The sequence below is a fragment of the Alosa alosa genome, chromosome 23 (assembly GCF_017589495.1).
Source record: "Alosa alosa isolate M-15738 ecotype Scorff River chromosome 23, AALO_Geno_1.1, whole genome shotgun sequence".
Classification (NCBI taxonomy): Eukaryota; Metazoa; Chordata; class Actinopteri; order Clupeiformes; family Clupeidae; genus Alosa; species Alosa alosa.
Window position 1 is genome coordinate 10,163,038 of NC_063211.1, and position 14,763 is coordinate 10,177,800.

Genomic DNA, 14,763 nt, shown 5'->3' on the forward strand with positions numbered 1-14,763 from the left:
CAGCACATCCAACCAACAGGTTCAGACTAGCAGCTCTGTGAGAAACCGTGTGACTCTAGAGCATGTGACGGACAAACAATGACTCTGATTGAGAAAAAGTGTTAAAAATACTCAACCATGGCAGCCAACGAGCATGTTAGATCACACTTGGATATTTCAGTCTAATCACTCTGAGCCATCCTGATTTCGGGATACTTTCTCTCTTTTGCTCCCTTTCTCACATACACAGACACACACATATCCACAATTACGCCAAGGAAGGCTTGAGTCACATGTTGCCAACCAGCCTTGTTGTGGATCAATCATGGGTCTTCCTAACACATACTGACTGTTCATGACACCTGTGTGTGTGTGTGTGTGTGTGTGTATTATTGATGAACGTTGTGTGTTTGGGGATATACACCAAAGGAGAGGGCTCCTTCTGTGTGTCCTATGGGAGTCTATCGCAGCCCATATTTGAGAAGTTGATTGAATTGTCCTTTGACTGTGAATTGACCTGTGTGTGTGAATTGCCCTGTGTGAATGAATTGCCCTGTGCCATACTTTGAATACAGGTGAAAGGTTTGTAACGACAACCTCAACCTGGCAACTTTTGGCAGCCTAAATCCTTACCTAAACCCAAGTCTAAATAAGATCTGAATGCTTCCCATCTCATCGATGCCTTGCTGGGTTACACTGCTGGGATGGCAAACATTATGGATGACATTGCTCCATTACAATTCAAAAAGTTAAGGACAAACAGAAAGCACCATGGAGCACCCAGCTGTTAAACTCCTAAAAAGAGAGTGTAGGAAGACTGAAAGAAAATGGTGTAAATACAAACTTCAGATCCACTATGAAATCCATAAAGATATGCTCCGCATATATAACTCTGAAATATACAAAGCAAGATAGTCTTTCTTTTCTAACAATATCAGTAGAAGTTCAAATAACACTCATATTCTATTTTCAACTGTTGAAGTTAATAAATTCCCCCTCACAATTAGCGCCTGAACTTCTCTCAACTAATAAATGAGTTTTCATCTTTTTTCAAAGGTAAAATTGACCAAATCAGACTCAACATATCTGCTCATTTACTAATTAAACAACTGAACTTTCAGCTACAAATAGAGGGAAACTTAACTTCATGTCAGAGTTCAGCTTGATAGACTACGAAACACTTGAAAAAACGGTACAGAATCTCAGCTCTTCCACATGTGTCTTAGACACTCTGCCTACCAATTTCTTCAAAACTGTTTTTCACCTTATAGCGGCAGATGCCCTTCAAATTGTAAATGTATCACTGCTGTCTGGCACTTTTCCTAAGTCACTGAAAACAGCTGTTGTAAAGCCACTTCTCTAGAACAATAACCTGGATGCCTCCATGCTAAACAATTACAGGCCCATACCCAATCTACCTTTTATTGGCAAAATTATTGAAAAAGTAGCCTTTAATCAACTAACCACCTTCCTAACATCAAATGGGTATTTTGATTACTTTCAGTCTGGTTTTCTGGCAAATCACAGCACTGAAACAGCTCTCATTAAAGTTTTCAATGACATATGCCTTAACACAGATTCAGGTAAAACATCAGTCCTAGTGCTACTGGACGTGCAGCATTGCATGCTCCCACTTGGACAAATCATCCAAACTAATTTGATTTCATATCATAGCTGTGCAGATGACACACAAATGGTCCCCTTGAATCTATGTGTCAGTGTATAGAACAAATCAACACCTGGATGTCTCAAAATTTTCTTCAGCTGAACAAAGAAAAAGTAATTATATTTGGCAAAAAGAAGGAAAGTCTCCTCGATACACAATTGTTGTAGGCAAAGGATACTGTTAAAAATCTTGGTGTACTAATTGACAGTGATCTAAACACTTCTATGCTTTTATTTGTTATTACTGTTTGCTTTTGTTCATGTAAAGCACATTGAATGACCTCTGTGTATGAAATGCGCTATATAAATAAACTTGACTTGACTTGGGAAACTAAACGAGTCATTCTGAAACAGGAAATGAGATGTAGATCTTCAGCAGACAGTCTAGCAAACCTCAGCTCCTCTTCTCTGTTAAAAGCCTCAGAGACAGCAGGAGACAGAGTCACAGTCTCCTCTTCGTCGTCGTCGTCGTCCTCCTCCTCCTCCTCATAACATACTCCGCTTCCCAGAAGGAGGAGATTTACAGAGTCACAGTCTCCTCTTCGTCATCCTCCTCCTCTTCCTCATGACATACTCCACTTCCCAGAAGGAGGAGATTCACAGAGTCACAGTCTCCTCTTCGTCATCCTCCTCCTCCTCCTCATAACATACTCCACTTCCAGGAAACTCTAAACACTCTTCTTCTTAGTCATCCTCTTCCTCCTCATAGCATACTCCACTACCCAGGAGGAGGGAGATTCTCCTCCTTATCACATACTCCACTTCCAGGAAACTCTAAACACTCTTCTTCTTAGTCATCCTCTTCCTCCTCATAGCATACTCCACTACCCAGGAGGAGGGAGATTCTCCTCCTTATCACATACTCCATGAAACTCTAAACACACATTTCAGCCTCTCCAAACATAACCAGGCAAATCTCAAATGAAACATTTCAGCCTCTTCAAACATAAAAAGGCATATCACAAATTAAAAATGTCAGCCTCTTCAAACATAACCAGGGACATTTTAAATGCATTTCAGTCTTTCCAAATGTAACCTGTGATGCCTGATGATGAATGAAAACATGGGATAAATCATACTGTAGTTGAACTCACTAGTTGTAGGGTTTGCATTCTTATCTAAGCTGCACTCACACTGTAACTCAAAATGAATGAAATAATTGGCAACATGTCCATGTAAGGCACTGAGGCTTCCATTACTCTCAAAATGAATATGGCGAGTGTGTAGGTTTTATGACCCAAACCATCCATTTGGGTTGGCAGTGTGAGTTTGTGTGTCAAGGTGAACTGAGATTTCGTTACAGTAAATGAAACAGAGATCTTTATGAATGAACGGAGAACTGATCCCGTGAGGCTGCGCGTGTCGTGCATAACTACTCTCTCTGACTACCGCCCACCGGACGCTACCGGGGCCGCGCGCGCGGCCGCCCCGTTCGGTTTGCACTGATGGACAAGTTTTATGATTTTACTTTCCATAGGTGCTTATGCCCGCGCACACCCCCACACACACGCACGCTCACCTGTTCAGCCTCCTGATACTCCTCTACAGGCATGGACTGGGAAGCCATCATTGTTAATGTTTATGTCCGGAGTACTTTATCATTATAGAGGATCCGGTCAGCAGCAGCGGTCCTGCGGATACACACACATCACAGTCATCATGCGGCACTCGTTTTATTTCTCTTGTGTAATTCTTAAAGCCTCACTGGGGCCATCACACTCTCATATCACATATCAGGAGTATTTATAGTAGGCTATTTAATAGTGTGGATATTATGGGAAGCGATAAAGGTCACCAACTTTGCCGCCTTGTGTAATGTTGTATTAACTTGGCGACATAACACATAGTATTTGTGTTTGTCCGAACCGTCAAAGGAGACAAAAACATCAGAGGGCTGTCGGGGGTTAGTTTGAATTGTTTGACCGGAAATTACTCATTTTGTGCCTCGTGCTTTAGTGGCTGCTTAAAGTTAGCTCGCAACCTTATCGGTCAACCACACGCCTATTCTGTGCCGCTTTCCGCTTATGTTGACTGCTGCAACAACTCGCACAAGGGGAGTGCATGCATTCACGCCCTTAAACGCTCGAAAATGCTGAATACTGTATCGACACAACCGAAACTTTTGTGCCCTTGTTTGTGTGTGTAGACTCACTTCTATCGTTGTCAATGACACAATTCAGAGGCTTGGTGCTGAGAAATATCATCTACAAAGAACACAACGCAAACATCGGTAGCCTACATTGGGTTGCAGAATTAAGAATGTCTTTTAGAATAGTCGAACTCATGTAGGCGCCATGTTCCTCCCCAGAACACAGCCATGGCTAATGCTAGCTAACGTAACCGTAGCAGGAAACCGTCTGAAATGGAGGTGAATGTTTGTTTACACAAGGGACTTCGTTGGCCTCCGCAAACATCAGCGTTTAGCGTCGCCGAATGTCATATTTGCGGCTAAAATTATAAACTGGTTGTTTTTTTCTTCTTTGTAAAATCTCGTCCTGTCCCTTTAATTGTTATAAAAACCTGCCCACTGCCGTCTATCAATCAATCTCGGGACAGCTGCCTCTCCCTCCCCGCCACTAGCGCCATTCGCACTTCTACAAAAGATGATTAAAAAACTGGGCCTTGCTCCTGGTCCTCATCCTTCGTTTCCCAGAAAATCGCCTTACGCTAAAGGCCGTCCGTTCCGCACATCATTATTTCACTACGCCTTTACACATATTACGCCTCTCAGGATCCCATGTGCCTGTTCGCCTACGGCATTTTTGTGTGTGGCTCAGATTGCTTGATTGATAGGGAACGGAAAAAGAAGATTTTGAGTGACAGCTTACCTTAGTGCCAATCTTCGTCACAATGACAAGCGGCTGCTGCAATCGGGACCCGCAGTTGTCGCGTGTCGTCACCACGTAAAGTCACGCAGGCGAGTTTGCTCATGAATAACCATGGTGTGGGAGGAGACATGACGTTTCAGCGGCACGGGCCTCGCCCCCAGAGGCCTCAAAGGAAGGCAAACAGACTCCGCTTTTTACTCCCAGCCGTCTGAAATATTCATTGCGAGCGGTTGCAATCATGCTCACTGTCCTATACCAGATAAAAGCTCTCAGAGTATTTGAGATTACATTTTATTGCTATAGTAAAGCAAAATATGACACGTAATGAAATAGCTATTAACAACACTATTGTTAAGCAGAAGAGCCTGATCAGCTGGAGACTTTGCTCACTGCCTTGCACAACAGACAGACTGAGGAAGTCATTCGTCCCCAGGGCCATTGAACTGTTCAATGCTTCACTTAAGGGAAGAGGAGAAATAGACTTCTCCGCATAGTCTGTCTGCCTCTTCACCACCTCCATGTCTTGAACTGTCTGTCCACTAGCCACTTTTTACCACTGTCTTCTGCCTCACTGTTTGCGTGCTATATTAGCACATATGCACAACCCCTCCCTCCATGCCACAGCCGAACTGACCACACTTATATCTTCCTTAATATAGTTATATATATATATATATATATATATATATATATATATATAGACTTTATTCTTGCACTGTTTGACTTACTTATTTGCACCATCACCATGACACTTACCTTATGCACAGAGAATCACAGGCTCAGTCCCTGCCTCAGTCATTGCAAGCGCATCTTGATTGAACACCCACTATGTGGATACTGTTTTTTTTAGAATTGATTTAGATTAAGTGTTATTTAGTATAATTTGTATTTTAGTATATTTAGCATATAGTTATCTTCTACTGTCCTTATTGCTGGTTGTGTTTTTTTTATATTATATGCTTTTAATTACTTTCTGCTGTTAGTGAATGTGTGTGTGTGTGTTGTCTGTATGCTACTGTGACCTTGAATTTCCCCTGGGGATCAATAAAGTATCTATCTATCTATCACAATATGTAGGCCTCTTTAGTAATGTAACACTTTTTTCCCGTGAGGGAAATTTGGTCTCTGCATTTATCCCAATCCATTAATTAGTGAAACACACTCAGTGAACCCCAGTGAGGTGAAGCACACGCTAATCCCGGCACAGTGAGCTGCCTGCAACAACAGCGGCACTCGGGGAGCAGTGAGGGGTTAGGTGCCTTGCTCAAGGGCACTTCAGCCGTGCCTACTGGTCAGGGTTCGAACCGGCAACCCTCCAGTTACAAGTCCGAAGCACTAACCACTAGGCCACGGCTGCCCCAGCTGGCACATCCAATCAAAAGTATGTCAATATATGGCTTGAAAATGAGGAGAAAAAAAACTTACATTGCCCATTCAACAAAGTCTAAAACAAAACTTATTAGATAAATAATGCTCTTCATATTTCAAGTCCAAATAGTTAAAAAGCAAAGGCCTGCATATTGTTGCTCCACAAAATATTTATTTTATTTTCTCTTTTTTAACCTCAGATCGTACAAGAGCCTGGGTGTTGAAATTAAAATGTGTAAACTGTGTGCAAACTGTTCCCTTTTTCCAAAAATCCTAAACCCAGTTTACATAAAGGCTATAGAGCTGGTGAAGTCTCACACACCAGAGGCTCTGGTATCACAGTACCACACATACATCCTTGCTCTCTCTCTCTCTCTCTTTCTCACACACACACACACACACACACAGCCTCACAGACCAGATCGAGGCACTGGTATCTTCACACAAACACACACACACACTGATCATGTGCAGTGAATGGTCAGGTCCTTATTTAGTGGAGTCTTCATCCAGCCTGGGCTCTAGAATGTGAAGGGAGAAACAGAGGACATTAGAGCACGCCACTGGGATTGAGGATGCTGTGAGGATGCTGTGTGCTGTGTGTGAGAGAGAGTGTGGTGAGTGTGTGTGTGAGACAAAGAGAGAGCATGGAGAATGTGTGTGATAGAGAGTGTGTAGCGTGGGTGAGTGGGGTGTGTGTGGGTGAGTGGGGTGAGTGGTGTGTGTGTGTGTGTGTGTGTGTGTGTGTGTGTGCACGTGCGCGCGCATGTGTAGAGAGGTGACGGTGGCATCAACTGACCGGGGAAGTTGAAATCTGGGAACTTGGTGAGGTCACAACCTCCGTAAAGCCGCTGCAGTTTGGCCTCCTCCTCAGCCAGCCGACGCTGGAACTCATTGTCATCAGACCCCGCCTCCGGCACGCCTTCTGCTGACCTATGGTGTGCGTGTGTGTGTGTGTGTGTTTATGTGTATGGGAGAGAGTGAGTGATTTTTGTGAGAACGTGGGATGAGAGGGACAGAATAAGGACCACAATGGAAATAAGCCCTGTGGCTTTATTGTGTTCATCCTTTTGACCGATAATGTACAAAGATATTTTATTTATTAATTTTTATAAGAAACATTCTTTATACTATAACGTCAATAAAGAATTTCAATCAATCAATTTCAATATCCACGGAGACAGAGGAACAAAGTATAGTGCTAAAGCAGGGTTCTACTTGGATAAGTGGCCAGAGTAGTAAAGCAGGGTTCTACTTCACTGGCCACAGACCAGAGTTAACCCATAGTTCTCCATGCAGGTAACCCATAGACTTGAGTTAACCCATAGCCATGCATGGAGCAAAATCATAACCATGCAGCCAAGACGTTGATCCCAGTCTAACACAGACAGGATTACTTATTGGCTGAGGGACACACACACACACATACAGGGCTGCTGAGGGTCTACCCATGCGTGTACACACACACACACACACACACACACACACACACACACACACACACACACACACACACACCACAGCTGCTCATAGAGGGTAGCACACGCGCACACAGGGCTGCTTACTGGCTGAGGGTTTGATACTCTCTGATCTTCTGCAGGAACAGCCTCTGCACCGGGTCCAGACGAGCTGCAGGACACATCAGACCATGAGAGTCCACAACCACACTCACAGGAAACAGAACCCACTGACCCACAGGAAACAGAACCACCTGACCCACAGGAAACAGAACCCACTGACCCACAGGAAACAGAACCCACTGATCCACAGGAAACGGAACGCACAGGAAACAAAACCCACTGACCCTCAGGACATCACAGTTGACCGCACTGAATCAGTTAATCAGATCTGTACCAGAGGAAGCAGCTCTGTAAGCCAGTGTTGCTCTTCAACACTCCTAACAGTATTAATTGTTATATTAAGGTTATACTGCAAGGTAGCTTGAATGTTATTCCTCATTTCTGTAAGTCACGTTGGATAAAAGTGTCAAAGGTAAATTTATAAATGTAAATGAATCACAAACCTCTCCATATCCAATTGTACCTGTTTTTAATTGATTCTCAAATGCTTTATTTTTTATTTTTTTTTATTTGTTTGTTTGTTGTTGTTGACTGTTTAATAGCCCGTGCTTGAATCTCTATCTCGGCTAGATTGAAAATGAGGGCTACCCTCAATTGTGTTACCCACAGTTGTACTCCCGTTGAATGAAACGAATGAAAATGTAGGAAACAGTGAGCAGCTGAAGGTGGTTAGACCAAAGCAAGTACCCTCTGCACTCTCCTGTGCAAGTTCCTCTGTGGGTGCCTCTGTGTGTGAGAGTTCCTCTGTGGGTGCCTCTGTGTGTGAGAGTTCCTCTGTGGGCTCTGTGTTCCTCTGTGGGTGCCTCTGTGTGTGAGAGTTCCTCTGTGGGTGCCTCTGTGTGTGAGAGTTCCTCTGTGGGTGCCTCTGTGTGTGAGAGTTCCTCTGTGGGTGCCTCTGTGTGTGAGAGTTCCTCTGTGGGTGCCTCTGTGTGTGAGAGTTCCTCTGTGGGTGCCTCTGTGTGTGAGAGTTCCTCTGTGGGGCTCTGTGTGTGAGAGTTCCTCTGTGGGTGCCTCTGTGTGTGAGAGTTCCTCTGTGGGTGCCTCTGTGTGTGAGAGTTCCTCTGTGGGTGCCTCTGTGTGAGAGTTCCTCTGTGGGTGCCTCTGTGTGTGAGAGTTCCTCTGTGGGTGCCTCTGTGTGAGAGTTCCTCTGTGGGTGCCTCTGTGTGTGAGAGTTCCTCTGTGGGTGCCTCTGTGTGTGAGAGTTCCTCTGTGGGTGCCTCTGTGTGTGAGAGTTCCTCTGTGGGTGCCTCTGTGTGTGAGAGTTCCTCTGTGGGTGCCTCTGTGTGAGAGTTCCTCTGTGGGTGCCTCTGTGTGTGAGAGTTCCTCTGTGGGTGCCTCTGTGTGTGAGAGTTCCTCTGTGGGTGCCTCTGTGTGAGAGTTCCTCTGTGGGTGCCTCTGTGTGTGAGAGTTCCTCTGTGGGTGCCTCTGTGTGTGAGAGTTCCTCTGTGGGTGCCTCTGTGTGTGAGAGTTCCTCTGTGGGTGCCTCTGTGTGTGAGAGTTCCTCTGTGGGTGCCTCTGTGTGTGAGAGTTCCTCTGTGGGTGCCTCTGTGTGAGAGTTCCTCTGTGGGTGCCTCTGTGTGAGAGTTCCTCTGTGGGTGCCTCTGTGTGTGAGAGTTCCTCTGTGGGTGCCTCTGTGTGAGAGTTCCTCTGTGGGTGCCTCTGTGTGTGAGAGTTCCTCTGTGGGTGCCTCTGTGTGAGAGTTCCTCTGTGGGTGCCTCTGTGTGTGAGAGTTCCTCTGTGGGTGCCTCTGTGTGTGAGAGTTCCTCTGTGGGTGCCTCTGTGTGTGAGTGGATGCGGCTCCACCCTGTGCAGCTGCTACTGTGATGGGCAACTCTACTGTAGCATCCTGTATAATTTCGGGGTCCGGCCCACGGCCTAATGCTGTAATGGCATCAGCCTCGAGTGAACCTGCCTCAGATGCAGTCACAGCTGGCTCTGAAGACACTACTGCAGTGCCACCTCTACCAGTAGAAAGTTCTAGACCGCTGCTGTCGGAGGTGGCTGGTCTAGCAGAGGGAGCATCTGTGCCATGTTGATCTGAACTCTCCAAGGCAAGAGGAGCCTCTGCAGCATTGATCTCCAAGGTGGGCACTGCAGAAACAGGGTCAACTGGATGGGCTGTGCTCTCATGACTGATCACCTCAGGATCTGCTGTTACCCCTGGAGAAACACCTGACACAACCACCTCCAGGGCAGTGACTGTTTCTGTTAACCCAGGAGAAGCACTTGTCTCATTCCTCTGTGAGGCAGTTACTGATTTTGCTGCCCTTTGTGAAGAAACAGCCTGTGAGAAGGAATCTACAGGTGCAGACCCTGAAAGGACACTAGAGTCCACAGCAGACACAAAAGGGGGTTCTGAAGGGGCACTAGAGTCCACAGCAGATGTAGGATGGAGTTCTGGAGGGGCACTAGAGTTCACCACAGATGCAGAAGCAGGTTCTGAGGCGGCACTAGAATCCACCGCAGACGCAAGAGAGGTATCTGAAGGGGCACTAGAGTCTACAGCAGATGTAGAAGGGGGTTCTGAAAAGGCACTAGAGTCCACTGCAGATGCAGGAGGAGGTTCAGAAGGGGCATCAGAGTCAACGGCAGATGCAGGACATGGTTCTGAAGGGGCACTGGAGTCTACAGCAGACACAGGAGTGGGTTCTGAAAGGGCACTAGAGTCCACAACAGATGCAGAAGGGGGTTCTGAAAAGGCACTAGAGTCCACAGCAGACGTAAGAGGGGGTTCTGAGGGGGATCCTGATGGGATAACAGCCTCTAGCTCAGTGAGACTTGGGGCAGCTGCAGACCCCTGAGAGGCAAACTCACCTGAGGCTGCAGATTCAGCATCAGTTTGCTCAATGGGGTTTGATGGGGCAACAACTCTGGCAGAGAAAGCCTCTGTAGTGAACTCCAGTGCAGCACTTGCTTTTGGTTCTGTCTGCAGGGTGGCAATGCCCAGTGTAAGACTGGCATTTGGTTCTGTTTGAGGGGAGGCAGCTGATGCTGGAGGACTGGTCCTTGGTTCTGTTTGAGGGGAGGCAGCTGATGCTGGAGGACTGGTCCTTGGTTCTGTCTGCAGGGTGGCGGTGACCAGAGGGGCGGCTGAGTCCACTGTTGTGGTCGGTCTCTCAGGAGGGGGCGGAGCTAATGCTGAGGTCGGTGTCTCAGGGGGGGGCGGAGCTACTGCTGAGGTCAGTGTCTCAGGAGGGGGAGGATCTACTGCTGAGGTCAGTGTCTCAGGAGGTGGAGGAGCTACTGCTGAGGTCAGTGTCTCAGGAGGAGGCGGAGGAGTGGCAGGTATAGGGGGCGGAGCCGATGCGGACACAAATGGACCAGTTCCAGCAGCCCTTGCAGCTGGTTTGGTGTGTCTGGGGGCATCAGGGGCAGCAGAGGAGGGTTGGGCAAGAGGCCTCATGCCGAGCGAAATCAGCAGCTGGGCAACGTCCAGTTTGGGTTTGGGCTTGGCCTTCTCTATGGACAGAGAGGGGGTAGGAACAGAACTGAGAAAATGACTAATGATATCCAAATGTTCTTCTGCATCACATGCAATAGTAGGATTACACACAACAGTTTCACATTAACCAGAATAACCACTAGAACAATCAGCCATATTACTGACATAACATACCATGAGATTCCTACTTGCTCCAGTGAAATTCAACAATGAAATCTCTGATCATGACAGGACTGTTCTGCTGGACTAATAATAGTGGACTAATATTTTCATTTCTGACACAGAGACATGTATTTTACACTGACACGTAGGCAGGGATGGTTGAAGCGGAAGGATCAAAGCAGAAGGCTCTTTGACGGAGGCACATATTATAGTCTGATAGGTTACCGTTGGTCTAGAATTTGACCTACTGATGTGTGTTTTCCTGGGTGCCCTCTTGGGGTCTCCCAACTTGGAGCTGTAGGCCACAGCTGGTATGGTCCTCCAGCTGGTACACAGATTCACCTGGAATGGCTTTCAGTCAGCGTAGAGCAGAGCAAGCGGTTAGCACAGAGCAGAGACCAGACTTGTATACAATCAGCTGTATTAGAAGTTATCTAACAGTTCAGCTATTCAGCTCAAACACAAAATACATTATAACAATGCTCAGACTGTAATGATATATAGGCATGCACACAAATATTTATAACAAACATCTCCCTTTCTCTGTCTGAAGGTATATCCCTCATCTATTTTTTCATTTCAATTAATTTAATTAGCTTGTATTGTCTGTTACTCTAAAGCTTTATTTTTTGCTTTGGTTTAAGATATGTAAAGCACATAGCCTCTGTGTATGAAATTTGCTATAAATAGCCTTGCCTTCCCTCTCCGAGACTAGATGGATTGCTCAGAACTAAGAGCTTAGACACCAGATTATGTCACCATGTCCGTATCCAAAATCCACACCTTGGCGGAATATTTAATTTATCGCTCTCTCTGGAAAATCTCTGCAGGGATTTATCGCTCTCAAACTAGGGGCCAGATACTGGACTAAGATACTACAGCCTAGAGACTGGACTAACATTCCTAAAACACTGGACTAGATACCACATTTTAGAGACTGGACTAACATTCCTCAGATACTGGACTAAAATACCACAGCTTAGACTGGACTAACATTCCTCAGATAAGCCTACTGGACTAAAATACCACAGCTTAGAGACTGGACTAACATTCCTCAGAGACTGGACTAAGATACCAGAGCTCAGGGTCATGACTAACAGAGTAGGGATTTGTTTGGACTAGATGGCAAGAGGGTAAATGTAGCGGCCAGGGTGGGACCACACCGCAGATATTTGATATTTTGGTAAAATTCCTTTGAATTTTTATTTAGTAACAGGTCTCAGTGTCAAATATTTTGGACCAGCCGTGAGTTACTGCCCTGATTATTGAACAAGAATACTGTAAGCCAAGAATAGAGTGTTATATCAGGAATGCCCTGTAGGTGGCAATGTAAGCTAGCACCACCCAGCACTGTGATTAATGCTGGAACTAAAAAGTGTAAGTAGGCCTATTTACAGTTATACCCATGCAATGGTGCCTGCACGTATTCAGTTGGGGGTACGTGAAGGCACTCCAGGGGGTAAGTGAGATTTTAAAATATACATATAATTTGCAAAATATACAATAATTTGCAGTATATATACTCTTTTGATCCCTTGAGGGAAATTTGGTCTCTGCATTTATCCCAATCCGTGACTTAGTAGAAACACACACAGCACACAGTGTAGTGAAGCACACACTAATCCCGGCGCAGTGAGCTGCCTGCATCAACAGCGGCGCTCGGGGAGCAGTGAGGGGTTAGGTGCCTTGCTCAAAGGCACTTCAGCCGTGCCTACTGGTCGGGGTTCGAACCGGCAACCCTCCGGTAACAGGTCCGAAGTGCTAACCAGTAGGCAACGGCTGCCCTAAAGTCATGGATTATTAAAGGGACACCAGGCAACGTTTTCGTGTTAATTAATCATCTTCGTAAGTCGGTATATGGTTAAATGACTCATTACGGGGCGAATGAAGGCTCTCTCGCCCGCCCCTACTGCCTGTAGGAAGAATATTCCACTTGCAAGTTCGGTGTATCCTACCCGGCGACCGAAGCAGGATCAGTTTACAGCACAGAGGCAGGCTAACGAAACGCTAGAGATTGTTGCAAACGTGTGTATAATGGCAGAGCCGGCGAAGAAGCAGCGAAAACCCTTGACGGAAATCGCAAAGAAAAGGAAAAGAGCTTCAGACCGAGCGAGGGGGAGTTTAGAGAAAAAGCATCAGGCTTGCCTGGTGTCCCTTTAAAATTTAAAATGTTAAAAATAGTTACATTTTTTTCCAAATGCTTGAATTTTGTATGTGTTAATCAGTTCCAAAGTTTAATACATTAGACACTGATGGCACAGTGCTCTGTTTTAAGTCTTTTTTTCTCAACTAAAAATACTTTGCGCTGGTTAGGGGGTACTTGGCTGAAAAAATGTTTCACAGAGGGTACATCCATGAAAAAAGGTTGAGACTGGCCTAAATGGACCTCATGCTGCTGTCCTCTTATCCTATGATGACAAGGATGTTACAGATGATTAGGCTACTGAAATCAAAAGCCTGGTTTGAGTTTGCCATGGCTTGGTTGTTAGGCAACCAGGCTTTTAGGCTCTAAGTTTTATGTTTCTATATGATCACATTTATAATGTCTGCAATAAAATAAATGGGCCATAACTTTCTAATCTCAGAAACACATTCTTCAATGCTCATGAACTACTAGAGTGCACTGCTTACCTTGCTAACTAAAGTCATAGCTGTCCCATTGGACTGTCGCAGGTCTTGTTTTGACACGCCATACAGACCTTTAAGGGCTCTTGCAGTGACGTGAGCTGCTAAAATCAGCTCGTGAACTAGACTGCTTATAACCTACAAGAGGTAGAGGTATTCAAGTGTCTGTGTGTACAGCAGGGGCCGTGACAGCAGGGTTTCCACCCAAATTCTTCGCATTTTTAAACGAAATCACTTAAATGTGGCTTGAGAAAAGGCGCGCTTCCATCAGTGCATTCTAATAAATAAATTGTGTAATCCAAACACGGGCCGTCACGACCCAAGATTCTAGCGCGTATCGCTCTAGAATCTTTGGTCACGACTACGGTCACAACACCAATGATGAAAACGCCTCTAATGTGTATGCCAGATTTGTAAGTACGGATTCGCGGTAGCCTGCAATTTAGTTAGGTTGACTGAAATGGGTTTTTAATTATTTTCAAGCATTGTAACGCCAGGGTACTCTGCGAATCCGGAGGTAGCCTACTCCCCTGACGAATAGATTCGGTTTTCTACTCATAAATTATTCTTCTAATGGTCAACGAAAGAAGTTAGACGGAAACCACCAGGCAGTGACCGAGTCTCAAAGGCCTCAGGTTGTACCTTCAAGCCACAACAAATCCGACCCATCCTGAGGAAGGAGGTAGCCATGGTTATGCAACTTCGATTTTAGTCCGGTGTAAAAACTTCCTGAGATGTCTGGTTCCTTCTCTGCAAATAATCAAAACGGTACAGATTGTTCCCACATCAAGATTTGTAATTTCTCCACATAATTTGGAAAGACGTGGCATAAAACTCCACATATTTTCAAAACACGACATTAGCTGACAGTGAGAAGAGTAAACGGACATGGGTCTAACATCCAGACTGCAGTTAGTGGTTTAAAAAATACGTAATAAAAATTGAGACAGTACTCTTGGGTTGCAGTTTTAACGCATATTTAAATAACAATGTCACCATATATGAAGGGGTCGTCCAGCGCGGTCACTCCATCGGTTGTGTAAGCGGCACATCTCTAGTTAGACACACCCCCAATGAGACTCGCGTGTGGTTAAAGAGTGCCACGGGCGCTTCG

At 45.5% G+C, this 14,763-nt stretch overlaps 3 protein-coding genes across 6 annotated transcripts in view; all 3 read right to left on the reverse strand.

The window, feature by feature from the left end:
- The window catches only part of pknox1.2 (pbx/knotted 1 homeobox 1.2), a 12,258-nt gene extending 7,560 nt beyond the window's left edge, over positions 1-4,698 (reverse strand). Inside the window, exons 1-2 of one of the 4 annotated variants that reach the window (XM_048234330.1) lie at positions 4,473-4,698; positions 3,164-3,275 (exon numbers count right to left, since the gene is read on the reverse strand). In XM_048234330.1, coding sequence (XP_048090287.1) covers positions 3,164-3,214 — 51 coding nt within the window. In that variant the 5' untranslated portion in view covers positions 3,215-3,275; positions 4,473-4,698. Of the gene's footprint in view, positions 1-3,163; positions 3,276-3,443; positions 4,446-4,472 lie in introns of those variants that run through there. The other 3 variants (XM_048234333.1, XM_048234332.1, XM_048234334.1) reach the window with 3 other exon arrangements.
- Positions 4,699-6,003: 1,305 nt separating this feature from the next.
- LOC125288860 (ATP synthase-coupling factor 6, mitochondrial-like) lies at positions 6,004-8,098 on the reverse strand. The gene is made up of 3 exons (XM_048235537.1): positions 7,406-8,098; positions 6,640-6,773; positions 6,004-6,361 (listed from the first exon to the last, which is right to left on the reverse strand). The coding sequence occupies exons 1-3, from the start codon at positions 7,480-7,482 to the stop codon at positions 6,330-6,332; spliced, it is 243 nt and encodes an 80-aa protein (XP_048091494.1). The 5' UTR covers positions 7,483-8,098; the 3' UTR covers positions 6,004-6,329.
- On the reverse strand, positions 7,509-14,722 carry LOC125288960 (vegetative cell wall protein gp1-like). The gene is made up of 5 exons (XM_048235674.1): positions 14,646-14,722; positions 14,292-14,399; positions 11,273-11,375; positions 9,196-10,879; positions 7,509-7,551 (listed from the first exon to the last, which is right to left on the reverse strand). Exons 2-5 carry the CDS (start codon positions 14,337-14,339, stop codon positions 7,509-7,511), a joined length of 1,878 nt encoding a protein of 625 aa, XP_048091631.1. The 5' UTR covers positions 14,340-14,399; positions 14,646-14,722.
- Between the last annotated feature and the right edge of the window lie 41 nt (positions 14,723-14,763).

What these genes read in the sequence shown, in the direction of transcription:
- LOC125288860 (XM_048235537.1), bottom strand. Translation starts at nt 7,482, where the DNA reads ATGTGTCCTGCAGCTCGTCTGGACCCGGTGCAGAGGCTGTTCCTGCAG. An exon ending in GAGTATCAAACCCTCAGCCA is followed by an intron (nt 6,774 to 7,405) that starts GTAAGCAGCCCT and finishes CGCACACCATAG; the next exon opens with GTCAGCAGAAGGCGTGCCGG. An exon ending in CCCAGATTTCAACTTCCCCG is followed by an intron (nt 6,362 to 6,639) that starts GTCAGTTGATGC and finishes TTCACATTCTAG; the next exon opens with AGCCCAGGCTGGATGAAGAC.
- LOC125288960 (XM_048235674.1), bottom strand. Translation starts at nt 14,339, where the DNA reads ATGGCTACCTCCTTCCTCAGGATGGGTCGGATTTGTTGTGGCTTGAAG. An exon ending in ACCCAGGAAAACACACATCA is followed by an intron (nt 10,880 to 11,272) that starts GTAGGTCAAATT and finishes CTCTGTCCATAG; the next exon opens with AGAAGGCCAAGCCCAAACCC. An exon ending in GCATCCACTCACACACAGAG is followed by an intron (nt 7,552 to 9,195) that starts GCACCCACAGAG and finishes CCTGTGGGTCAG; the next exon opens with GTGGTTCTGTTTCCTGTGGG.